The 27,414-nt window shown below is 43.9% G+C and overlaps 1 protein-coding gene across 7 annotated transcripts in view; it reads right to left on the minus strand.

Moving 5' to 3' along the window:
* The window catches only part of plxna4 (plexin A4), a 658,721-nt gene that overhangs the window by 22,927 nt on the left and 608,380 nt on the right, over nt 1-27,414 (minus strand). For all 7 annotated transcript variants that reach the window (XM_059654487.1, XM_059654491.1, XM_059654488.1 and 4 more), the window contains exons 25-28: nt 18,501-18,660; nt 15,952-16,055; nt 8,395-8,494; nt 5,639-5,829 (exon numbers count right to left, since the gene is read on the minus strand). In XM_059654487.1, the coding sequence (XP_059510470.1) occupies nt 5,639-5,829; nt 8,395-8,494; nt 15,952-16,055; nt 18,501-18,660 (555 nt within the window). The remainder of the gene's footprint in view (nt 1-5,638; nt 5,830-8,394; nt 8,495-15,951; nt 16,056-18,500; nt 18,661-27,414) is intronic.

Raw genomic sequence — 27,414 nt, forward strand, 5'->3', positions numbered from 1 at the left:
TGTTCATTTAGTGGCCAAAGGTTTAGCTGTTTTGAAACGCATTTTTAAGCAACTTTCACTCACTAATTTGCATATCACTGAATGCAAAATTTACCATGAACCAATGTAGACTGGCTACCTTCTAGAAAATATTCTTACTTTTTAAAAAAAAAATCCTTGATATTTTGACCAGGTAAACATGATTATCGAAAAATGAAATTGGGTACACACCATTAAACACAGTTCCCGTGCACTGCCTTTGAATAATCAAGATTCCCTGCAAATTGTACAAGTGCATGGTCACAAAACTACTTGGAATATCCCACACAGGAAGAAAAGGGGCCCCAAACAAAGGGCATGCTCCTAGTAAGATGCATGGATAAATGATTTCACAGCAACCCCAAAAGGAATGCTCAGAGCTTGAAGCCAGCAGCACACAACAAACAGAAACCTTGGTGGCACAGTGCCTCAGTGGTCAGCACTGCTGCCTCACAGCGCCAGGGACCCAGAGTCGATTGCAGCCTCCGGTGACTGTCTGTGTGGAGTTTGCACATTTTCCCCATATCTGAGGGGTTTCCTCAGGGTGCAACGGCTTCCTCCCATAGTCCAAAGATGTGCAGGCTAGGTGGAATAGCCACGGAAATTGTGAGGTTCTGATGATAGGGTAGGGGTGCTAGGTCCGGATGGGATGTCCTTTGGAGAATTGGTGCAAATTCGATGGACTGAAAGGCCTCTTTACACACTGTAGGGATTCTATGAATTTAGAATCTATGAGAAGGAGAGATGCCTGCAACACATTGATGCAGTTCTCCAATTCTGGCTATTTTGTTTCCTGACTTTCTGCAGGTCCATCACCACAGCCTGGCCTTTAGTCTGGAATCGCTCAAATTTGTTCACTCCTCTTACCCTCCTTCAATCACCACCTATCCAAATAGTGCCTCCTTTGACCTGGTGCTAATTTTTGGTCTGATTCACACTCCTATTAAAAGTTTGTTACATTTTACTGCATCAAAGGGACTGTATATTATTGTTAGTCGTTTTATTTACAGGACTTAAAGGGAGTATTGAGTGAGAAGGGAGGTGAGAGTCCTGTTCACTGAACCATGAAAATCACAGAGAAACAATTGCCTCCAGCCAGCACCTCCTGAATCCTGAGCAGCGACATTGTAATTTCAAGTCAGCTGTCTTTGTGATCATGGAAAGCATTGTACTGGGAGTTGGATGAGGCACACTGAGCACAAACGCAGGTCAAGAGGATTTACATTGGCTGTGTCAAAGTTAATGGCTTTATATGGGCAATTAAACTAATGTCCCAATCATAGACGTAATTGCTGTAATCAGGGAGGGTACTTCAACTCTATTAATAGGATCACGCGATTGGATGCCTGTTCATTGACCTCTGAATGAAGCATGAAGACGGTGAGGCGCGTCTGTGCTCAGGACTAGCCATCAGTTTCCACCCTCACCATGTTCCCAAAACTGGAGGACTGACCACTGTGTGCATTTACAAATCCTGGCAGGGACTGTTCCAAGCCTTGCTGCTTGCATCAGACTTGTGCAGAATCTGCAGTGAGGATAAAACTGTTCAGCTGTAAATCCCAGCACTGCAGTCTGGTTCGCTTGAGCAGCTCCAGTACAAAGCAGGAATGGTGGTCGAATAGGGAGGTAATGTCACTGGATGAGTACTCTGCATTACATGGGTTCAAACCCCACCGGGGCAACTCCTGGAGTCTAGCTTCAATTAACATGGCAGTTGTATGACACAGTGACAGAAACATCCCTACTTCTGGGCCAGAGGGCCTGACCTCCAGTCCCAGCTGCCCTGCGGGTGTGTGATAGTGTGTTTGAACAAGTTGGTTGAGCAGTGGCAGGAAGTGCTGGGTTGTCAGCTTTGTCTCATTGAAATGGCACATTGGCATGGGCGCCAACAATGACTGAAACAGGTCAGGGTGTTTCAGCAACACAAGCAATTCCTTGAGTCTCAGGCTATGAACTTCCATGGTCACCACTGTATATTGTTTTGTTTTGTTTTCTTCTCGCTAATCTTTGCCTGTCTCCACCTTACATTCTCTACATACTGAATTATCTGTTTCTCTGTATCTTCCTCCCTTAATCTCTCTCTCTCTCTCTGTATCTATCACTATTTCTAATAGCATCTATGTATTCTGCTTTCCCACTCTGCACACACTTCTATTGTTTAAAATCATTTTTTTATTTCCAAGTATAATCTAACGTACCTACTTGGACACATTCAACCATGTTGTTGTGTGAGAACGTGTGCACCTGGATGTATTTGTGTGAGTATGTGTTAGTCTCAGCAATGTGGTAGAGTATTAGTTTGGCCTAGGCCTATCATACTGCTGGATTCAAAGCCATAGCAGGTGTGGGTGAAATGAAAGGATGCACTCTACCTTTCTGCTTTATTAGGGACATTTCTCATCCATTCTGTAAACTATTACATTAATTAAGGAGTCCTGTATTTGTAATGTATTACAATTTTTTGCATATTGAAATGTTCATATTCACATAATTTTTTTTATTATTTGGTATTTTACTTTCATTTTAATGATTATCTATAACTGTGTTTGGAGCCATGATCACTTGCCTTTGTATTGTCATAATAATTCTGCAATTGCCCAAATTGAGGGTTTTTCAATCAATTAATTCTCCTTCAGAGAGGCAGAAGGAACCCAGCCCTCGCTCTTTGCGGGCCAACAGAAACTATATTGTGGTCTTCTAAAAGGAGATCCCTCCCCTCTGTGGCTGTGTGTGTGTGTGTGTGTGTGTGTGTGTGTGTGTGTGTATGAAATAGAGAGAGCCTCCCTGGGAGGGGGAGATTGCCTCTATGTGGCGTGCATTTCATCACAAATGGTTAACAGAAGAAATCTTCACTTCTTCATTAACTTGGAAATAAAATAGATTGAGCATCACAAAAATTGACTGGGCAGATCTCCTGCTCCCTGGTTCAAATTATCACGCTTCATTTATCATAAGGTACTGAACACACCTGGCTCTCTCCTTGCAGAGATGAATATGCATCCAACACCACCCACCCACACAAACTAAAAAATATCATTCACATGCAGATTGGAAGAGTGTATCAGATGTCCTAGCCGGCACCCACTTAAAGTAAGGTTGCTTTTAAATGTGGCAGCACAAGGGCTTACTGTGGAAAGTCCCTATTTAAATATTTAATTCCCAGGTTCCATTTTTTGACTGGAGGAGGTTGCAAAAGAAGTGAATAGTCTTGGGATTTTCTGCTAGCACTGTGCATAATTGCCTTCAGTTAACAGAGAGGGAAGAATGGGTTCACTGCACCAAGACCCAATGAGGTTTGAGGGATTTTCAGGCCATCATCCCTGTGAGGGGTCTCTCCCAGAGCAATCCAAAATTGCTTTGCTTTCCGACCCTAATCTACTGCTTCAAATACTTTAAATTCATTCATGAGATGTTGGCTGGGCCAGTTTTTATTACCAAATCCAAGTTGCCCTTTGAGAAGGTAAGGTGCCTCCTTTAATCACTGCCATCCATTTTTCCTAAGTGGATTAACTTTGTCATTAGGGAAGAAGTTCCAGGATTTATGACCCAGTGACACTGAAGGAACAGCGACATATTTCCAAGTCAAAAGTTGAAGGGAACTTGCAGATGGTGATGTTTCCCTGTATCTGCAGCCCTTGTCCTTCTAGATGGTAGTGGTCACGGTTTTGGAAAATGCTTCTGAAGAATTTCTGCACTACATTGTGTAAACAGTACACGCTGCTGCAAATGTGCACTGGTGGTAGAGGGAGTGGATGGATGTTTGCGGATATGGTACCAATCAAATGGCCCGGATTTTACCTGGATAGTGTCAAGCTTCTTGATTGAAGCTGAACTCAGCCAAGTAAGTGGGGAGCATTCCGTCATACTGTCATGACTGGGCAGTAATTGGCTACTTGGATTTCTCCTGCTTTTTGTGTAAAGGACGTACGTAGGCAATTTTCCACATTCTTGGGTAGATGCCAGTGTTGGAGCTGTTCTAGAACATGTCAGGTTGGGGAACAGCAAATTCTGAAGCACAAGTCTTCAGTACTATTGCTGGAATGTTGTCTGGGCCCATAGCCTTTGCATGATCCAATTCTTGCAGCCATTTCTTAATATCACATACAGCAAATTGAATTAGCTAAAGGCCAGTATCTGAGATGAAATGCTGGGGACCACTGCAGGAGGCTAAGACCATTGCAAACGCTTCAGCTTTTTTTTTAATGATGTGCTGGCTTCTACCTTTTGTTGAGGATGGGGATATTTGTGCAGTGAATCCAATGAATTGTTTAATTGTCCACCATCAGCCACAACCAGCTGTGGCAGGGCTGCGGAGTTTAGATCTGATCCGTTGTTGTTGATTTGCTTAGTTCTATCAGTTGCTGCTTATGCTGTTTGCCATAGCTTCACCAGGTTGACACTTTATTTTTACTATGCCCTGTGCTGCTCCTGACATGCCCTCCTGCACTCTTCATTGAATCAGGGTTGATCCCCTGGCTTGATAGCAATAGCAGAGTGGGGGAGATGCCAGGACATGAGGTAGCAGATCATGCGGTGTACAATTCTGCTGCTGTTGATGGTTCACAGTGCCTCATGGATGCATGGTCTCTAGTGGCAATATCAGTTCAAAGTCTATCCCATTAAGCGTGGTGAGTGTGCCACAAAACACATTGTATCCCCAATCCTATAATGGACAGATACTTCTACAGAAGGCAAACTGTTGAGGAATGGGGTCAAATATATTTTCCCCTCTTGTTGGTTCCTCCCTAACTCCTGCAGAACTAACCTAGCAGCTATATCCTGTTAGGACTCAACCAGTTTGGTCATGAGTGGTGATGCTGATAGGCTGCTGGTGGTGGATGTTGAAATCTCCCACCCTGAGTGCATCTGTGCCCTTCCCAGCCTTAACAACACCTCCAAGTGATGTTCAATATGGAAGAGTGCTGATTCATTAGTCAAGTGGGCAGATAATCAACAAGGTTTCCTTGACAATGTTTGACTTGATGCCCTGTGAATCCAGGGGTGCCAGAGTCAATATTGACGACCTTTAGGATAGCTCCCTTCTGACTGTATACCACTATGCTACTGTCTGAGTCCTGTTGGTGGGACAGGACATATATCCAGAGATCGTGATGGTGTTGTTTGTGACAGTGTGCAAGTCATCCTCATGGAATCATACCATTGTCAAGCTAATGCTGGACCAATCTGTGAGCAAACACTACCCATATTGGGACTAGCCCCCAGATGTTAAGGATTACCTTGCCATTGTCATCTTCAGTGCCTTTGTTGATGCCACGTGATCTGCGTAGTTTCATTCCTTTATTGAGACTTTCTAGCAGTTGATAGAACTGAACGTCTTGGTAGACTATTTTAGAGGATTATTGAGAGTCAATCACGTTGCTGCGAGTCTGCCATCACACAGACCAAGAACGGACAGCACATTTCCTTTGCCACAGGGAATTATCACTTGGTTTACTGGCCATCTTACATACCCCTCCATCTACCTGAGGGGGAAATTTACTGGCAAGGGCTCCCAACGAGAACAGAAGAATACTCTTCCTGGAGTGATTTCACAGCCTGTATTGAAGAATGGGGTTAACACAGATCTACGCTTTCCCAAATTTTCCATTGCTAACATTACCTTTGTAGCGAGTAGCCGAGTCAGGTAGATCTCAGACACCATCTTACTGCCCCGATCTCCCTCCTTCTGGTCTCCGTGCTCATGGTTCTTGACCAGGTGCCAGACCTTGACCCCTGTCTCCAAGTCGGGTGTGATCATCGGAGTGCGAGAGCGCAAACTGTCAGGACTGCCCGTATACCGGATCATAGTTTCTACAAAAAAAAGACAGACTTGCATTCATGTAGTGACTTTCATGACCCCTGAAGGCTTCTGACCTTGCAAAATACCAATTGTTCCAGGAGAAAGGTAATTAACCAATGCAATGGATGAAGGGCAGAGGAGGGTAATTTTCTTCTGGGCCTAATGTGGCTGTTTGCCGGAAATTGGAGACTATTAAAACGTGGATCTTCTTAGTATTTACTGTGCAGCATAAGATTGCATTTGACACGTATTATTGCATTAATTAACCTTCTAAAATAGCAGAACATAAAAATAAAGGGAAGAATTTCAAAACAACACAGAGGTCATGATGCACATTATACTCCCATCAACAAAATAAAAACTGTAAAAACTGTGGATGCTGTAAATCAGGAACAAAAACAAAGTTGCTGGTAAAGTTCAGCAGGTCGAGCAGCATCTGTGAAGGAAAAAAAACAGTTAACGTTTCGGGTCAGTTCTGAGGAAGAGTCACCGGACCCTAAAATGTTAACTTTGTTTTCTCCTTCACAGATGCTGCCACATCTGCTGAGCTTTTCCAGCAACTTTGTTTTTGATACTAGTATCAACAGTTTATTTGGTGCCAACTGTATCCTTTTATCAGTGTCCTGTCTTTGAAAGTTAGAAGGATTTGTTGTCAGAAGGAATGAAAACTAACCTTCAAAGGGACAATGGTCACATGATGTCATAAAGAGCTGTCCCGTGGCCAGTGGCCAAAGAGTTCAGACAATTAGCCTGGTCCTAGAAATATGACATGACGGTTAAGTGTCCAAGGACAGACTTCTTGTCAGGCAGTCGTGAGATAGCTCCTGAGATAGATGGACCAGAATAGGAGGAGAAAGACCCAGAGAATGTTTCCTAACACCTCAACGAGAGAGCAAAATGTGGTCCCTATCATCTTAAACAGGACCAAAACATTCTGTGCTGACATACTGTGTGTTCTCTAATATCAGTGAGCCACCCCCCACTGTCAATGTCGTATGCTTCCTTTATCTAATATTTAAACTGCTGCTTAATAAACTCGATAAATTGTCAAAAACTAGCTACAAATCATCAACTGCCTGAGATAGGCAACTGTGATCACAAGCCCCCTAAAATCAATGGGCTGGGCTGTATTACCAACACTGTCAATTCCCCAAATTTAATCCAGCTCTGCGCTAGGCAGAGAAAAGAACTGAAAAACCACAGTGTTCCAGCAAAGCTCAGCGCAAGCTGGGATACAAATCCTCATTTTCTACCTGGGGACCCTGCAGCCCTCCAGACTCAATATCAAGTTCAATAATTTTAAGGCCTGAACTCTCCCATGTCCTAGCCTCCTATCCTACACACCAGCCCTTGTCACCACACAGACCACCTATCATTAACCGATAAAAGTCTCCATTAACAGCTATTCACCCTCCTGGCCAGATCATTATCCACTCCTTTCTCTGTCCAACTGTTCTTCTCTGTCTTTGGGCACTATCCTCACCTATCGTTTACCCCTTACCCCTCCCCCCACCCTATCTTCTACACATAAACAGACATTTTCTTAGCTACCATCCATTCTGAGGAAGGGTCACCAGGCGGGAAACGTTAATTCTGATTTTTCTTCATAGGTGCTGCCAGACCTGCTGAGCTTTTCCAGCAAATTCTGTCTTTGTTTATGTGCTAAACAGATTTAATTCCATGGCATCAGCTGTGGGGGTGCACAAATGGATGATTTATTCCAATTATATGCAAGGTGGATTTGATCCAATCACTCCCGAAAACTATCCAGGGCACCTGTTCCCGATCACAGCCCAGTGCCTTCACCCTCTGATCATCAAATAGTCATCCCCTGCTGTAGACTTCACATGTGTGCACATGATCAGTGGAGGATGGCAGAGCCATTGTGAACCCATAGTCAAATCTGCTGGTGGTAGTCACTGGAGCCAGACATCAGGACTGGGCCCACAAGCAAAGTATTGGAAGTATATCTGTGTCGATAGAACCATTACTTTATCAATAGCCATCGTCTCAAGGTGAAGAGGATGGATATCAATGGGAAAGTGTAAATGCATTTAAGGGACAGCATGATAAGTGCATGAGGGAGAAAGGAAGAGAAAGACTCACTGATAGTATGAGATGAGCGTGCCAAGTTATGTAAAGGAAAGAACTGCGGATGCTGTATATCAGAAATAAAATTACCTCAGAAACAGTTCTGAGGAACTGCTACTCGACCCGAAACATTAACTCTGATTTCTTCCCACTGATGCAGCCAGACTTGCTGAGCTTTACCAGCAATTTCTGTTCAAGCAAGGTTATGTGGCTTGTAAACAGTGATTTGGACCCTTTGAACCAAATGGCCTATTTCTGTGTTGTAAATTCTGTGTAACTGTACGTGTTAATTAACATTCTGCCATCTACCTCTGCTGTCCCAACTCAAAACTCATCACAGCATTTAATCTTCATGGGATTTCACTTTCCTGTGCCAGTGAATAGATGAATGGAATGAAATTGCAGAGGAAGATTATGGGAGTGCAAGGACTTCTCAGTAAAAAACAGAGGGTCTTTTGAAATGAGGTGGGGAGAACAGAACTCACCGTATTTGCTGGCTGAGGTCCGAGACACAGTTGAATTATTGGCAGCATTGTATGCTGTTGTTTGTTTGGGCACCAGGGCAACCACAGAGCCATCTGTCACCTGCAGAGAATTGGGTTTTTTTTTTGGGAATTAAACAGAAAATATGGAAAACTCATTAAGCAACTCAAAGACTTTGCTTTTTTTTAAATTACATGTAAAGTAACACACATTTGGAGTGATTACCAGTCAGCAGCCTAATCAGGGGATTGAGATAGTTTGAACAGACAAACATTGGATACTCCCGGAAGGATTACAACCAAGGATTCCGAAGGCTTTCAGTAGTATGTTCCATCTTATCATTAGTTGGCAGAACAACAAAAAACAACCAAAGACATCAAGGACTTTTGTCTTACACTGCTGATTCTGAATTTACGTCCAGGAAAGACTATTTTCCTCTGTCTCAACACACACACACACACACACACACACACACACACACACACACACACACACACACAGCAACAATTTATATTGCTTGCTGCCATAATTTTGTGGCAGTGGAAATGGAAGTCTTAAAATGTTCAAGGCAGTAACTTTATTGTTCATTGTTTTTCATCAGAAACACTTTTGCCTGGCATTCAGTCCTCCAGCATTGGTAGCGCTGTGATATAGGAATCACTCAGATCCTTCCACCTTTTTTGGATTATATGATGAAACATCACAAAGCGCACGGGAGGATCATGGAAGATTATTGGGTGACGGGATTACATTGAAAGTCTTGCATATATTATGCACTGCCTGTGTAGTGGATATTCCATGTAACATTTCTGATAAGCAGAGATAATGGGAACTGCAGATGCTGGAGAATCCAAGATAATAAAATTTGAGGCTGGATGAACACAGCAGGCCAAGCAGCATCTCAGGAGCACAAAAGCTGACGTTTCAGGCCTGGACCCTTCATCAGAGAGGGGGATGTGGAGAGGGTTCTGGAATAAATAGGGAGAGAGGGGGAGGCGGACCGAAGATGGAGAGTAAAGAAGATAGGTGGAGAGAGTATAGGTGGGGAGGTAGGGAGGGGATAGGTCAGTCCAGGGAAGACGGACAGGTCAAGGAGGTGGGATGAGGTTAGTAGGTAGATGGGGGTGCGGCTTGGGGTGGGAGGAAGGGATGGGTGAGAGGAAGAACCGGTTAGGGAGGCAGAGACAGGTTGGACTGGTTTTGGGATGCAGTGGGTGGGGGGGAAGAGCTGGGCTGGTTGTGTGGTGCAGTGGGGGGAGGGGACGAACTGGGCTGGTTTAGGGATGCAGTTGGGGAAGGGGAGATTTTGAAACTGGTGAAGTCCACATTGATACCATTAGGCTGCAGGGTTCCCAGGCGGAATATGAGTTGCTGTTCCTGCAACCTTCGGGTGGCATCATTGTGGCAGTGCAGGAGGCCCATGATGGACATGTCATCTAGAGAATGGGAGGGGGAGTGGAAATGGTTTGCGACTGGGAGGTGCAGTTGTTTGTTGCGAACTGAGCAGAGGTGTTCTGCAAAGCGGTCTCCAAGCCTCCGCTTGGTTTCCCCAATGTAGAGGAAGCCGCACCGGGTACAGTGGATGCAGTATACCACATTGGCAGATGTGCAGGTGAACCTCTGCTTAATGTGGAATGTCATCTTGGGGCCTGGGATAGGGGTGAGGGAGGAGGTGTGGGGGCAAGTGTAGCATTTCCTGCAGTTGCAGGGGAAGGTGCCGGGTGTGGTGGGGTTGGAGGGCAGTGTGGAGCGAACAAGGGAGTCACGGAGAGAGTGGTCTCTCTGGAAAGCAGACAGGGGTGGGGATGGAAAAATGTCTTGGGTGGTGGGGTCGGATTGTAAATGGCAAAAGTGTCGGAGGATGATGCGTTGTATCCGGAGGTTGGTAGTGTGGTGTGTGAGAATGAGGGGGATCCTCTTAGGGCGGTTGTGGCGGGGGCGGGGTGTGAGGGATGTGTTGCGGGAAATACGGGAGACGCGGTCAAGGGCGTTCTCGATCACTGTGGGGGGAAAGTTGGAGCTCGAACAGTTCATCCACTTCACCAACACCTTCCACCCCAACCTTCAGTTCACCTGGGCCATCTCCAGCACATCCCTCACTTTCCTGGACCTCTCAGTCTCCATCTCAGGCAACCAGCTTGTAACTGATGTCCATTTCAAGCCCACCGACTCCCACAGCTACCTAGAATACACCTCTTCCCACCCACCCTCCTGCAAAAATTCCATCCCCTATTCCCAATTCCTCCGCCTCCGCCGCATCTGCTCCCATGATAAGACATTCCACTCCCGCACATCCCAAATGTCCAAGTTCTTTAAGGACTGCAACTTTCCCCCCACAGTGATCGAGAACGCCCTTGACCGCGTCTTCCGTATTTCCCGCGACACATCCCTCACACCCCGCCCCCGCCACAACCACCCTAAGAGGATCCCCCTCATTCTCACACACCACCCTACCAACCTCCGGATACAACGCATCATCCTCCGACACTTTCGCCATTTACAATCCGACCCCACCACCCAAGACATTTTTCCATCCACACCCCTATCTGCTTTCCGGAGAGACCACTCTCTCCGTGACTCCCTTGTTCGCTCCACACTGCCCTCCAACCCCACCAAACCCGGCACCTTCCCCTGCAACTGCAGGAAATGCTACACTCGCCCCCACACCTCCTCCCTCACCCCTATCCCAGGCCCCAAGATGACATTCCACATTAAGCAGAGGTTCACCTGCACATCTGCCAATGTGGTATACTGCATCCACTGTACCCGGTGCGGCTTCCTCTACATTGGGGAAACCAAGCGGAGGCTTGGAGACCGCTTTGCAGAACACCTCCACTCGGTTCGCAATAAACAACTGCACCTCCCAGTCGCGAACCAATTCCACTCCCCCTCCCATTCTCTAGATGACATGTCCATCATGGGCCTCCTGCACTGCCACAATGATGCCACCCGAAGGTTGCAGGAACAGCAACTCATATTCTGCCTGGGAACCCTGCAGCCTAATGGTATCAATGTGGACTTCACCAGTTTCAAAATCTCCCCTTCCCCAACTGCATCCCTAAACCAGCCCAGTTCGTCCCCTCCCCCCACTGCACCACACAACCAGACCAGCTCTTCCCCCCCACCCACTGTATCCCAAAACCAGTCCAACCTGTCTCTGCCTCCCTAACCTGTTCTTCCTCTCACCCATCCCTTCCTCCCACCCCAAGCCGCACCCCCATCTACCTACTAACCTCATCCCACCTCCTTGACCTGTCCGTCTTCCCTGGACTGACCTATCCCCTCCCTACCTCCCCACCTATACTCTCTCCACCTATCTTCTTTACTCTCCATCTTCGGTCCGCCTCCCCCTCTCTCCCTATTTATTCCAGTTCCCTCTCCCCACTCCCCTCTCTGATGAAGGGTCCAGGCCCGAAACGTCAGCTTTTGTGCTCCTGAGATGCTGCTTGGCCTGCTGTGTTCATCCAGCCTCACATTTTATTATCTAACATTTCTGATATCACACTTAGTTTACAGCAATGGGCCCTTAAGCAAAATAATCTATGCTGGTGTTAACACATGTCTCTCCCCTCTTCAACTAATTGTCCTTTTATTTACTTCCATTCCTTTGCCCCTGTGCGCTCACGTAGATTTTCTTTGCAAACATATCATTATTCACCTTCATGTTTGGATATCATCATACAACAACTACATGGCAAATAATCTTGACCATCAATGCTCACCACCGTATTTCCTGGCAGCAAAATTTTGGCCTCAACATTGCCTTCAATAATATCACATAAACACATTCCCAATAGAAGAGCTTTATTCCTTTGACTAAGCACAAAACAATTCTAACAAAATGTTAACTTTATTGACACCATCTGGTTTACCAGTCTACAATTAATCTTTTTCCTTCAATGTAGCCTTTGCTTAAGTTCTTAAGAACTAAATAGTGAGGGATGGCTGGAGGGGAGGGGTGGTTCCATCACATAGAAAACCATGGACAAAATTAAAGCTCGGGAGGGCTCAGCAGTGGCTATTAAATTTTCCAGAGCAAGTAATAACATGTAGGATATGAAAAGGTTCAGGAATCTAACTTCCAGCAGAGCAGATAAAGGAACAACTATGAGAAAGGGGACAGCCAATGCAGGACTGGGGGTGCATTAAATGCGTGCAGCATGTGTAACAAGGTAAATTAGTTTGTAGCTCAATTTGAATTTGGCAGTACGATATTGTAGGTATCACAGACATATGGCTGTGGGGGATCAGGACTCAGCACTTATTCTCCAAAGATAAACATTCTACTGAAAGGACAGGCAGATGGACAGAGAGGGTGGATTTGCCTTGTTAGTGAGAAATGAAATTAAGTCAATAGCAAGCTGTGATGTAGAGTCAGGTCCAGTTGAGGCTATGCAAAGGAAATAAATATCCTGAGGGAGAGTTATGTACAGGCTTTATCAAGGGAAGGTCATGCCTTACAAATCTGATAGAATTCTTTGAGGAGGTAACTAGACAAAGGAAAGCCAGTGGATGTAATCTATTTGGATTTCCAGAAGGCATTTTCGCAAGGTGCTGCACAGAAGGCTGCTAAATAAGGGTAGGCGACAGTCTAGTGATATTATTGCTAGGCTATTAACCCAGAGACCCAGGTAATGTTCTGGGGAGCTGATAGTGAAATTTGAATCCAATAATAATACAGAATGAAGAGTCCAGCGATAACCATAAAATCATTGGCAATTGTCCGGAAAAACCCATCTGGTTTACTAATCTCATTTAGGTCTGGTCCATATGTGACTCCAGACCCACAGCAATATGGCTGATTCTTAACTGCCCTCTAGGCCATTAGGGATGGGCAGTAAATGCTGGTCTAGCCAGTGATGTCCACATCCCTTGAATTTGAAAACAAAGGTAAGAGCCCACAGTGTTAGGGGAAAGGTACTGGCATGGACAGAGGATTGGCTGGCTAGTGGAAGGCAGATAAAAGGGATCTTTTCAGAATGGCAGCCAGTGACTGGAGGAATTCCACAGGTTCAGTGTTTGGACCACCACTATTCACATTATACATTAATTACCAGTGCCGAGAAGCTGAGGTCATTGTTTCTCCATGTGCAGATGACACAGTGTAAGGTGGAGGGACTGGTTATGATGAAGTAGGGAGGCTGCAGAAGGACTTGGATGGGCTAGGAGAGTGGCTAGCAGATGGAATGCAATGTGGGATATTGTGTGCTTACACACCTTGGTGGGAAAAATATATTATATTCTAAATGGGGCAAGGCTTCAGATCTGTGAATCACAAAGCAAGTTACAAGTCTTAGTTCAGGTCTCCCTTTGGGTTAACAGGTTTAGCTGGCAGTTAGAAAGGCAAATGCAATGTTAGCATTCATTTCAAGAAGGCAATACAACAGCAAAGATGCAGTGCTCAGGCTGTATAAGGCTCTGGTTAGACCACATTTCGAATACTGTAACCAGTCTTGGGCCCCATTTCTAAGGAAGGATGTGCTGGCATTTGGTGGGGCCCCAGAAGAGGTTTACAAGAATGATGCTGGGGCTGAAGGGCTTGTCATATGCAGAGAGGTTGAAGACTACAGGTCTGTACTCAATGGAGCTGAGAAGTATAATTGGGGGAAGTGGAATCTGATTGAAATTTACAGAATACTGAGAGGCCCAGAGAGAATGGAATGTGGAGAAGATGTTTTCACTAGTAAGAGAGACTACAACCCAAGGGTACAGCCTCACAGTTAATTAGAACTGAGATGAGGAGGAATTTCTTCAGCCAGAGGGTGGTGAGTCTGTGAAGCTCATTACCTCAAAAGGCTATGGAGGCCACATCACTGCATGTTCTTAAGGGATAGAGAGATAGGTTCTTGATTAGTAAGGGAATCAAGGGTTACAGGGAGAAGGCAGGACACTGGACTTGAGAAGCATATCAACCATGATCAAATGGTGCAGCAGATTTGATGAGTCAAATGGTCTAATTCCGCTCGTATATATTAAAATCTTACAATGTTTGGATGGAGGAATAGTTGGAGATGGTGATTTTTCCTTTGCCTTGCATTTCATGCAATAATTGGATCATATATTTTTATCTCATTTTTTGTGCTCATTGAGGAGAGTGTATCATTCATGGGGAATGATACAGTTCTACTTTTGGTGTTCAATTTTTTCAGAAGGAACTCTCATGTTGACCACTGCACAGTCCAGAAGCAGAGTGAAGTTGTCTATGGTCTGTTGCAACACCATGCCTTAAGCTACCATCTGATTTACAACCTGCGCCATATCACAGGATGTTTTAACATTGCGATTGGTCTTGTCCAAATGCTTCACGTCCGGAAATGGAAGACACGACCTCCACTTGTCTGATGTCAGTGTAAAGCAGCACATCAAGAATGCAGATGCAGCATGATATCTTCACTGCATCGACCACACCCAGCGCAAAAAGAATGAAATAAAATGGTCAGGTTTTAGGGGAGTGCAATCATAGACATGAAGTTCAGCCCAGCCGCTATGTGCTATTGCTTCTTGAATGCACTGACTCACAGCAGAAGTCAGGTAACATCATTCGTTTCACACTTTTACCAGAATTCAAGTGTTGTCTCTTCACTTAAATTGATTATACCCCAATAGAAAACATGTGGACATGATTATCAAAGTAATTTTTGTATAAAAACATAGAATATGCTGGAGAAACCTTGACAGGAATGGGTGGGGTGGGGTGGGGGGGTTCCTTGATTGAAGATATTAGCTTTGCACTCTCTCTCAGTGTTTTTAAAGCACAAAGATTAGCTTCTGAACTAAAAGCATATTGCTGGAGATCTGAAATAAAAAAAGTGCTGGAGAGACTCAGCAGGTCTGGCTGCTTTTGGGGAGACTGAAACAAAGTTCAGAACTGAGTTCCAAAGGAGACTCACATTAAACTCCAAACGTTAACTTTAATTCTTTCCCCACAAATGCTCCCAGATCTGCTGAGATTCTCCAGCATTTTGTTTTATTTCAGGTTATCAGCTTCCACAAATATCTTGCTTCCAATTTGTTCTTTATTTGCAAACCTTAGATTGTTACAACACGGAAACTTTCATGCTTATTTACACAGGCAAGCATTAAAATCACCGAACAGCAACAAATATCTATCATTTTCAATAGAGGATCCACCTGTGCTGCCAGAGTGCTAACAGCTTTGGAAATTTTGACACGATTTGTCAAGGATAACTTGCCCTTTCCGGTGAAAGAATTAACTCCTGTCTTCATTATCTCATCTCCGATCCAATCAATTTCTCATCTGTTTTTCCTTCCCACCTCCGTGTTGAGAGTCAACATTGTGACATTTAATTTAACACCAATGTGGACCAAAGTCAAATCCCTAATTTAGCAGTTGATGGCTTATCTCCCAAATTATTTGCACATTAATGAAGAAAGGACATTTCTATCAGAGGAAACAATCTACCGTTTACATCAGCACAAGGAATTAGTCTGACCAATCTAATTCTGCTTTCTCTCTCTCTCTCTCTCCCTCTCTCTCAAGAGCGGTGATTGACAGCTGCCCCAGCAGAGCCAATCACACCATCCCCCCCCCATCTCACCTGATAATGCGCCAGTGTGTTCAACCTCTTCCAGTCATTCTCTATCTTTGTAGTGATATCTTCGTCCTGCAGGATCACCCTGGCCATCCTTCCCTGTCGCCACTCTGTGGAGTGCAAGTTAACAGATGGAGCAGCAAGGGGAAGAGAACATTTTTAAAAAAGTCAATGAAATTGCAAAGTCTATTCGGCTTCACATCATGGATCAATGGGGCTTCATTATCTAAAGAAAACAAGCACTTCATTCAATAGGGGAGGAAGTCACAACTACGTAAAGATAAGGAGGAAATCCTTTTCAGCTCAAAAGCTGCCTGTAAATGGTTTAATCGACTCTGACTAGAAAGTTAACCTTATCACTTTTTTCCTCTGGAGGTCGTTCAAGATGTATCATCTCTTTCCACTAGTATGTAGGTGGATGAAATCAGCAGCAGTCTATTTTGTTGGGGTGTGAGGTTTAATGTAATTGCCCTCCTTGTGCCACCTTTGTTGCCCACCTCCTCATTGTCACCCAAGTGGTAAAAACTCGCACTGTTTCGTGATTCCCAGTCTCTCACCAAATGCTCGTTTTTTTTCACATTTCAACACAGACCTTTATCAGCAGCATATTATTCGGGTGCATCTTCATCATCGTTTCCAAAGACCACGGCAATTTCACCCTTCCCCCATCCACATTAACTTTTCCAGCCTTCAATGTTTCTGCGCTCCTCTAATTCTGACTACTTGCACATCCCAACATATAGTAATCACACCTTTGGTAGCTGTACGTTCAGTTTCCTTCATTGTCAGCACAGAAACTCCCTCTCTCTATACCTTACCATTTCCTTTTCTTCCTTTAAACCGTGGATTAATACCTAACTATTTTTGACTAAGCCTGTCCTAATGTCTCTTTACATGACTCAGAGTCAAAATTTGATCAGTAACATTCTTGTGAAGCTCTTTGAGACTATTTTTTTTCTTTATTCTTTCCTGGGATGTGTGACATTGCAAGTAAAGCCTGTATCTGTTGCTCATTCCTCACCACCTTTGAGCTGAAAAGCTTGCTAAGGCCATGTCAGAGGACAATTAAGAGTCAACCATGGTACTGAGAGTCTGGAGTGACATGTCGGCTAGATTAGGTAAGATGGCAGATTGCCTCCCCTAACAGACAAAAGTGAACCAGATGGGATCTTTCAACAATCAATAATGGCTGCCATCATCACCAATAATGACAATAGTGTTATACCTTATATTTATTAACTAAATTCAAATTCTACTAGATGCTACGGTGCGATCTGAACCCACGTTCTCTAGTGCATTGTCCTGAATCTCTGTGTTACTCGTCCAGTGACAAAACTCCTCTACCACCATCTCCCAATGTAAATGCAAGCAAGATTAGATGGGGGATATAGGAAAGAACAGGCAATTTGGCCTAACTTGTCTTAGCAATGTTTATGCTCTTCCTGAAACTCGTCCTAGCTTTTCACATCTAAAATTTATTACCTTCACCCTCGACCTCTTTCTCTCTGATATATTTGTCTGGCTACTCCTTAAATGTTCACATCAACCACTCCCCTGTTATTTTTAAGGGACAGCAAAGTGAATGTGCAATCTCAACCAAAGTCAAAACACAGAGAGTGATAACTCAGGCTGAACTTCTTTCCATCCTTGCCAAGGGAGCTAAGGCTAACTGACCCTTTACTGAAATTGGTCACATCGGTGCAGAGCAAGGGTCAAAGCTGAGATCATTTCTACGTGCACAGTGCTAGTCTGCACTAGGTAGTGTGTTTATTATCAAAGTCCCATTGACTTTTACTTTGAAAGCAGCGTCTGACAAAGGTCATGAGCTTACCAGCTCTGAACAATTTTCCGTAGTTTCCTTCTGGAAAGTTGTTGTGCTTTTATTGAGCTGACTGCTGTTTTGAAGGTCCTATCTTTTCTAATCCTATCTCAGAGAACAAGCTTTCCAAAACCATATCTATAAAACGCTGCCAGCTGTGGCTCAGTGGGTTGCTCTCTTGCTTCTGAGTTAGAAAGTTCAAGTCCCACTTCAGAAATTCGAGTAACGTCTTAGGACTGAGACATCAGTGAGAGGATTGATTGGGTGCTCCATTTTCCTATTCAAGTAGATTTGAAGCATTTGGGCTTTGCAGGAAGTATTTGTGCTTTTTTGTTAAAGCTAACATAGTGTTGTTTTGAATGAGGAAATCCGGAGCTAATAAAGGCTACTTAACCATGAAACCTGCTCCTTTGACAATCTGTATCCAATTATCCCACAGTGAAAAGCCAGACAGGTAAGAAACTTATGGCAATGCAAACACAACCTTGGTACACTGAGCTCTGAACCCTGGTTTCATTTTAAAGGGGATTTGGGTGAGAGCAAAAATAACAAGTCAAGTGTGATATTAGTCTGGGGTAATCACGATTATGCTCCTGGTGAGCCTTGATTTGAAGCTGAAGCTACAGTTAATACACTAAAATTCACTCAAATACTGTCAGTCAATATAAGAGCCCAAACCACACCCAGCCAAAGAATAGTAGAGTTGAGAGTTGCTATCCTCAGTGATAATTCTTACCCAAATCCATGTCGGCCGCTTTGGGTCTGTGTGAACAAGGTAAATTCTTGAAGATAGCGTCTAAAATCTTTTCCTTGACCTGGGTGATCGTGTCACAGTTCAGTGTCTTGGTGGAAATTTCAGGACTGTTCTCATTATCTGGGTTCACACAATATAGAACCTAAAGAGACACAAAACAAACAGAGAATATGAAGTTAAATTACAGGAGGTTAGAACACTATCAGGCTGCTCTCCCGAACTTATTCTTGGGTCATGCACAACATTTGTAAGGCCTTTATTTTCCAGCTATCCTTAATCATCCCTGAGAAGGCACTTGTTAGCTGAGCATTGTTGAACCATGCAGATCTTCTACATGGAATACCATCATATGTAGGAACACCGCCCCACCATGTAAACTGCAGATACTCATGCGACTTAGCCAATTTTGTCTACCTCATACTTTGCAAGCAAGGACGTTCTCAGGCGTGGTACAACGCAAGACCATGCAGGTGCTATGATAAGGGATGATTGGACACCGTGCAACAATGGTCAGGCAGGGATATTCCCTCCCAGTTGGGGAACACTTCAACTGCCAAAGATGTCCAGTCTCCGATCATCAGGTAAGTGTCCTCCAAAGTGGCCTTTGAGTTACACAACAACAAAGAATTGCCAAGCAGAAACTGGCAGCCATGTTCCGTACCCATGAGCACAGCCTCAACAGGGGAGGTGGCAGCCTAGTGGTATTATTGCTGTTCTGTAAATCCAGAGACCCACACAACATTCTGGGGACCTGGGTTTGAATCCCACCATGGCAGATGGTGGAATTTGAATTCAATAAATATCTGGAAATAACAATATAATGAAGACCATGAATCCATTGCCGATTGTTGGAAAAATCCGTATGGTTCACTAACATCCTTTAAGGAAGGAAACTGCTATCCTTATCTGATCTGGCCTACATGTGACTCCAGACCCACATTAATGTGGTTGACTCTGAACTGCCCTCTGTGCAATAAATGCTGCCTAGCTAGCAATGCCCTCATCCCATGAATGAATAAAAATTAACCATTATCTTGGGCTTATATCATGCTACATGTGACCTCACCACACTGTTCTGTATCTGTAAAATCTTCCTTACTGTCGTATTTTAACACTATCATCTTGATAACTTGTTATGATCTCTCTACCTTATTAAATTTGAACAGTTTTTGATTACTTGTTACTTTGGTTAGACTCTCAGCATGAGACTCTTATGCCCATCCTGTTATTCCAGTCATTTCATTTGTCAGAGCACCACCTGAGTTTTAATTCTTTGTAATTTAACTTCAAAATTCACCAAAGATCCTCAGACAGCCTCTTCCAAACCTGTGACCACTTCCATCTAGAAGGACAAGGGCAGCCAATACATGGGAACACCACAACCTTCAAGTTCCCCTCCAAGCCACTCATCATTCTGACTTGGAAATAAATCACATCGCCTTCACTGTTTTTGGGTCAAAATCCTGAATTTCCTCTCTAATAGCATTATAGGTTAACCTATGGTAGGTGGACTGTAGCAGTTCAACAAGGCAGCTCACCATCACCTTTTCAAGGGCAACTAAGGACGGGCAATAAATGCTGGCCAGTCAGCGATGCCCACATCCCACAAATAAATAAAAAGTATGATCTCTCTGTCTCAATTCATCAGATTATAGGTCATCCCTTCACTTAAGATTCGGATGTTGACACTTTACTCACACCGTCTGATACTCATGATCATCTGCAGAGACTTATTATTCGATAGTCCACTCACACAATTTGTATGATCTTTTGATCTCTTTGATTATAAATTCTGAGTCTGCGTACCTCTCCTCACTTCACCTGACTAAGGAGCAGTGCTTTGAAAGTTTATGATTTCAAATAAACCTGTTAGACTAGAACCTGGAGTCATGTGGCTTCTGACCTTGTCCACCCTGGCACCTCAACATCAATGGAGTCCATGCAGTGATGTAATTCATTCCCACAATGCCGTTTGATGTGACTCCAGACCGACAACAATGTGGTTGACTCCGAACTGCCCTCTAAGCAATGAGAGCTGCCTAGTCCTACTGATGATGACACAATAAATGTATCCACCCAGGTGAAGATGGTGTAAAATTTGGACAAGAAAAGATGACACTTCCTGCTACCCCATCACTTGGAATGGTCGGGGTCACCAAATTTTGGGTTCTGTTCATAAAGCCTTGTCAAGTATACCTGTTAAATATCACCTGTTATATCCATGGTGCACTATGGTGGAGGGAGTGAATGATGAAGACAGTGACTATAGTGCCATCAGGCAGACTGCTTTGTCATGAATGGTGTCAAGCTTCTTGACTGCTGTAGGAGACAAGCTTATCTAAACAATGGGGACATATATATATGTCTGTATATATAAGACCATAAGACCGTAAGGCATAGGAGTGGAAGTAAGGCCATTCAGCCCATCGAGTCCACTCCGTCATTTAAATCATGGCTGATGGGCATTTCAACTCCACTTCCCTGCACTCTCCCTGTAGCCCTTAATTCCTTGTGAGATCAAGAATTTATCGATCTCTGCCTTGAAGGCATCTAACGTCCTGGCCTCCACTGCACTCCATGGTAATGAATTCCACAGGCCCACTACTCTCTGGCTGAAGAAATGTCTCCTCATTTCCGTTTTAAATTTACCCCCTCTAATTCTAAGGCTGTGCCCACGAGTCCTAGTCTCCCCACCTCACGGAAACAACTTCCCAGCATCCACCCTTTCTAAGCCATACATTATCTTGTAAGTTTCTATTAGATCTCTCCTCAACCTTCTAAACTCCGATGAACACAGTCCCAGGATCCTTAGCCATTCATCGTACGTTAAACCTACCATTCCAGAGATCATCCGTGTGAATCTCCGCTGGACACGCTCCAGGGCCAGTATGTCCTTCCTGAGGTGTGGGGCCCAAAATTGGATACAGTTTTCTAAATGGGGCCTAACTAGAGGGGAACTAACTATCACACTTCTGATTTATGCCTGTAGATGACGGACAGGCTTTGGAGAGTCAGGAGAGTTATTTAGCACAGAGTCCCAGTATTTTAACAAAATATTTGTATTACTGGTCTGGTTCAGTTTCTAGCCGATGAAAACGTTGATAGCAGTGATGGGGGCTGGGAGTGGGGCGAGGGAGAATATGGTAATATTATTGAATATGTCTTGATGAGACATAAGATTTGTTCTTATAAGAGGTGGTCGCTGCCAATGTTAGATGCTACTTGTCAACTCAAGCCTGAATGTTGCCCAGGCTTTGTTCAATATGATGACAGAAAGCATCAGTGTCAGAGAAAGCAAAACTAAGACTGAATATTGCACAACATTTTTCCTTTAGATATATTTTTTTCCACGGGGTTGCGGGTGTTATTGTTTTTATTGCCTTCCATAATTGTCGAAGAGCCAGTCACATTGCTGTGGTTACTGTTATTTGTAAGGATGGCAGATTTATTGCCTGAAGCAAGGGAGTGGACCAAATGCACTTTTACGACAACTGACAGTGGTTGTTATCATGTGGTTATCATTAGGCTAGCTCTTTTTATTTCCATATTTTTACTGAATTCAAGTTCCACCGTCGGCCATGGTGGGATTTGAACTATTGTGCCCAGAACATTAGCCTGGGACTCTGGATTACTCCTACATTGACACTGCCACGATACCAGCACCTCCCCAGTAAATTACCAACCAACGTTCTTCTTCTGTCCTCATGATGGAGGAAAGTGGTCTCATGTATCTGCTGATGATGGTGAGACCTAGAACACCACACTGAGGAACTCCTACAGAAGAGATGCTCTGATGCGGAGATGATCAGCCTCCAATAACAACAAACAAATTCCCTTGGTTAGTTATGACTCTAACCAGCAGAGAGTTTTTCTCTAGTTCCCACTGACTACCATTTTGCTGGAACTCCTCGATGCCACGCTCAGTCAAATGCTTTCTTGATGACAAGGTTAGTCACTCTCATGTCTCTTTTGGAATTTAGCTGGCTTATTCATGGCTGCCTGACCAAGGCTGTAACAAGATCCTATGCTGATTGGTCCTCGTGAGTATGTGATTTACTGTTGTTTGCAGTCAGAAAAGAAAACCCGTCTATTTTGGAAGTGCTAAGATGATTGAGCATGCTCAGTCACAGTTACTGTTAAATAAAATCTTTTCCAGTTTGCATAGTGCCACCATTTCCACCAGGAGTAAATTCCTGCACAGATTCTGCACATCCCATGTCTACTCATCCTCCTCCTCTGCAAATGCATTGAAAGGGCCAATAGGACTAATAGCAAATAAACAAGATTGCTAAAGCACTTCTGTTATGCTTATCAGAGATATTAAGAACTGCCAATGCTGGAATCAGAGATAACACAGTGTAGAGCTGGATGAACACAGCAGGCCAGGCAGCATCAGAGGAGCAGGAAAGCTGATGTTGCAGCTCGGGGGTCCCAACCGGAACGTCAGCTTTCCTCTTCCCCTGATGCTGCCTGGCCTGCTGTGTTCCTCCAGCTCCACACTGTGTTATCTCTGTCATGCTTATCAGCTCAGTTTAGTCAATTATAAATGAAGTGCTTCTGAGTGCCCCAAGCTGTGTGCAAGGCCATGCCAACATGAAGTGCCAATTCATCCTGTCTCATCCTACATGCTCCAGAGATATGTCAGTATCACCTATCCATTCAAAGAACAAAGGCTCCTCGTGTGTTAGTACTGGTCCCAATTCGGTGCAGTCACCGCTAAGAGAAACAATCTGGTAGAAGAAGAGGATCAGTGACGGCTATCACTGATGGAAGCTGGGAGTGCAAGCCTCAGCAGCAGAGGTGCAAATATTTGCTGTGAGGGGCAACTATGATGAAAATGAAGAGTTTAAAAAGCAAACAGATATCCTGCCCAGACATCAATATATGGATGAACTGACAAAAAGCCAAAACCCAAACTAAAACTGTCTGTCTTAGTCTTCTCAGATATTAAAATGATATTACTGGAAGAGGTCAAGGGATCCATCATGACTGTATCAGCTCCTTTCAATAAGCTGTCAATCCCCTGTTCTTTATCTCTCTTATTTATCTCAAATCCTTTTCAAAACTTTTCTCCTATATTCTTTCATGGGATGTGAACATTGCTACCTAGGCCAGTGTATGCTGCCACTCCTAATGGGTCCTCAAACTCAATGACAGCTGGACCACTTCAAAGGGCAAATAAGAATTAATCACATTAGTGTAGGTCTGGAGTCAAATGTAGACCAGACCAGTTAAGTATGGCTGCACTCTTTCCTGAATGGGCAGTAGTGAACCAGATGGGTTTATTTTTTAAATGACAATGATTAACGATTGGGACGGTTATCGTGGCTGAGATTAGCTTTCAGTTGCCAATTTCATTCAAGTTCACTATGGAATTTTCCCACTTCCCTCGAGTACTTATCCCAGGCCTTTGAAGTCCATGACATTAGAACTAAACCACTTTTCCGGAATAGGTTTCAATCTCACTGTTCTGGCTGCAAATTCCAGATCATAACAACTCTGTATAAAATGAAAGAAACTCATTTCATTCCAGTTTTTACCTTAGATCTGCATTCTCTGGTTACTGATCCTTCCAGCAGTGGGAGGAGTTCATCCCAATTCTTCTATCAAAACCCAGTAATTCCCCTTACTACTCCCGAATCTGAAGTGAACAATCCCAGTTTCTCTCACCTCTCCACGTATCTGAACTTCCACCATTGAAGCACAACTTCATTTTTTTGTGCTCAAGAACATGTACAAAGTACTTTGATACCTAAACTGGCACCATAAGTAGTGACTTCTAAGCTGTTTACTGTCCCTGTGTGAGTGCACATGACTATAAACCTCATTCAGTTCAACCTCTTTTACTCATTCTTCAGGACCTATCATTCTTGAAGTGCTGAAGAGATCCACCTTATTCCTGGCATTTTGTGTTCTGGTTCACACTGATTGTGAAAGAGATTTGAACTTGAAATCGCAGGTCAACCCCAAACTGGGGAGAGGATTTCAATTTTAAAAGGCCAATGGGGTGGAAAGAGTAAAGAAAAGTCCAAACCCTAGCTGTCTGCTTTGTTAACACATATACACTGTCTTTCAAATGCAAAGCTATTAAAAAGAAAACATCATTAACATTTATCATTCAATGGTGCAGATCGGCACAAACTCCACATTAATATTCGTTGAAACCATAGCCACCTATCAATTTCAGCCTGGCATTCAGTCATCACTGCTAATCCCTGACCATAAGAACAGCCATTAGGTTCCAAGCATCTCACAAGGATAAAATACGAACAACATTACAGTCATTAGGATGCATTATCCGGCCAGGTGTTAATTAAATTGTCACTGCGCTGAACCAATCTTGAGCATCTGAGAGATTGCAGAACCAGGACCTCTATAACCTGTCTGTCGCTCTACCACCCCCGCCCACACTCCCACTCCCCCACCCCAAATGAATCTGCATCACAAAGCATTTAAGAAAACATCAAATGCAACTCTCAGCAGGTCAGCTCAGGCTTCCCATCAGAAATCAAAGTGTAAATGCTCCAGTTCCTTTGTAAATGATCTGATGGCTGTAAATTGAGGAGCAGATGCACTTTGCAAGCCTGCTGCTTTTACATGTGTCCTAGCTGCTTTCATCTGACAAATTTATCGGAGTTCTTTTCTCTCCCCCCCAAAGAAACAAAGAAAATAGACATAATAAGAGAAAACAAAACCCTGTGGAGTAAAACCAGGAGCATTAAGCAGGCTTTAGTTCCAGCTCAGGAAACAGGGAGGTAACATAAAGGTTTCCAGTAGTTAATTTAGCGTGTGGACTCTATATTTTATTCTGTAATAATTATTTTTCAGTCCAGGAGGTGCTCAAATGGCATTTGTACTCTGGGATCTTATTTACAATGCTAATCCTGGCTCCCTTACCCTGTTGGCAGGCGTGGCTTAATAAGAAACACTGCCGTTCACAGTCAAAAGGTCAAAGGCTTGAGTCCTTACTCAAGTGCCTTGAACACACAAATTCTTGCTGCATATTCCTAAGTGCAGGACTGATGCACATTCTTCAATGAGTTACTAAGCCAAGACTGTGCCTGGCCCCTCAAAGATCCCAAGACATCATTTTGAAGAGGGGGCACTCCCTCATTCGGGCTGGTGGTTATCCTGCAAGCAAAGGTTATCTGTCCTAGTCACATTGTTGTTTGCAGCAACTTGCTGTGTTCAAGTTGGCTTTTTATAAATATTCATTCATGGGATTACAGCATCACGGGTTTGGACAGTATTTATTGCCTGCCCCTCATTATCCAGAAGGCAATTAAGAGTCAACCACATTATTAAGTGATTCTACTTCAAAAGTACTTCATTTGCCTTTAAAGGGCTCTGGGATATTCTGAGGTTGTTGGAAGGTGCTGTACCTTTTCCACGTGTTTGCAGTTATTCTGGTTTTGAAATCTCTCCCACACATTGCATCGCCTTCACCTACTTTCAGAGCCCTTCACTGCTCTTATACTTATTTCATATCCAGCTTTCAAAGGGTTTCTGAAATATGTCTCCCTTCAACTGCACCACGCATTCCCCATTTTTTATCTGTGTTCTCTGCCTGATGCTTCCTTTTCTTTCTCACTGCAGAGTATCAAGCAAGGGATATCATACAAGTGAGACGTGGACTATCAGAATGTAGCTCGGTGGTAATGCTTTCATTTCTTGGTCTGAAAGTTCAAACTCCACTCGAGAAAGGTAAGCATATCATATAGACTGATATTTCAGTGCAGTATCAAAGGTGCCGCACCGTCAAAAGTTGGGATGGAGGAAATGTTGAACTATTTGTCTCTTTGCTTATACAGACAAGCACAAAGGATTGAAGAACAGAAGAGGTCTCCCTAGAGGCTTAGTCAACGTTTAAGCAACTAAATGAGATTTCACGGTTGGTTCTCCCAGTGCTGCATTTCCCACATTACTACAGCGGATATGATTCAAAAGTACATAACCAGTTCTGGGACATGTTGGTTTGCCCTAAGTTAGCGAAAGACAGGACTAAAATGTAAGTTTTTTTTAACTTTCTCTTGGGATTATGGAGCCAGTTTTGCTGGTGTGAATACAGGGAGCTAGCAGATAAATACTGAGCTCTCATAATGTGAATCTTACGGCCACTGAGGGTCACAAGAATTAGGCAACACTAGAGATAACAAAGTGTGGAGCTGGATGAACACAGCAGGCCAAGCAGCATCTTAGGAGCAGAAAAGCTGGCGTTTCAGCCCTAGACCCTTCATCAGAAATGGGGAGGGGAAGAGGATTCTGAAATAAATAGGGAGAGGGGGAGGTGGATCGAATATGGATAGAGGAGATGATAGGTGGGAGAGGAGATAGACAAATTAAAGAGGCGGGGATGGAGCCAGTATAGGTGAGTGTAGGTGGGGAGATAGGGAGGAGATAGGTCAGTCCAGGGAGGATGGACAGGTCGAGGGTTTTCTCCTCTACCTATCTTCGATCCGCCTCCCCCTCTCTCCCTGTTTATTTCAGAGCCCTCTCCCCCTCCCCCATTTCTGATGAAGGGTCTATGTCCAAAACATCAGCTTTTGTGCTCCTAAGATGCTACTTGGAATGCTGTGTTCATCCAGCTCCACACTTGTTATCTCGGATTCTCCAGTATCTGCAGTTCCTATTATTTCTGATACAATTAGTCAACACTCCTCTCTATCTTTTAGGTTTTGAGCTGATGTAAATTTTATCTAAACATAGCCATGGACAGAATGCAGTGGGACAGTTGCACATAAACCCCTTACACCATTTCAGACAGGCTGAAACATTGCAGAGATTGGAACTGCACACTTACACATTGAGCATTTATTCTCTGCCTTTGCACAGCACAAGATCACACCTTTAGACCTTAATCAAAAATGAGCGAACAACAATAACCTATATGTATGGA

This window comes from Stegostoma tigrinum, chromosome 25, assembly GCF_030684315.1.
Source record: "Stegostoma tigrinum isolate sSteTig4 chromosome 25, sSteTig4.hap1, whole genome shotgun sequence".
Taxonomy (NCBI): Eukaryota; Metazoa; Chordata; class Chondrichthyes; order Orectolobiformes; family Stegostomatidae; genus Stegostoma; species Stegostoma tigrinum.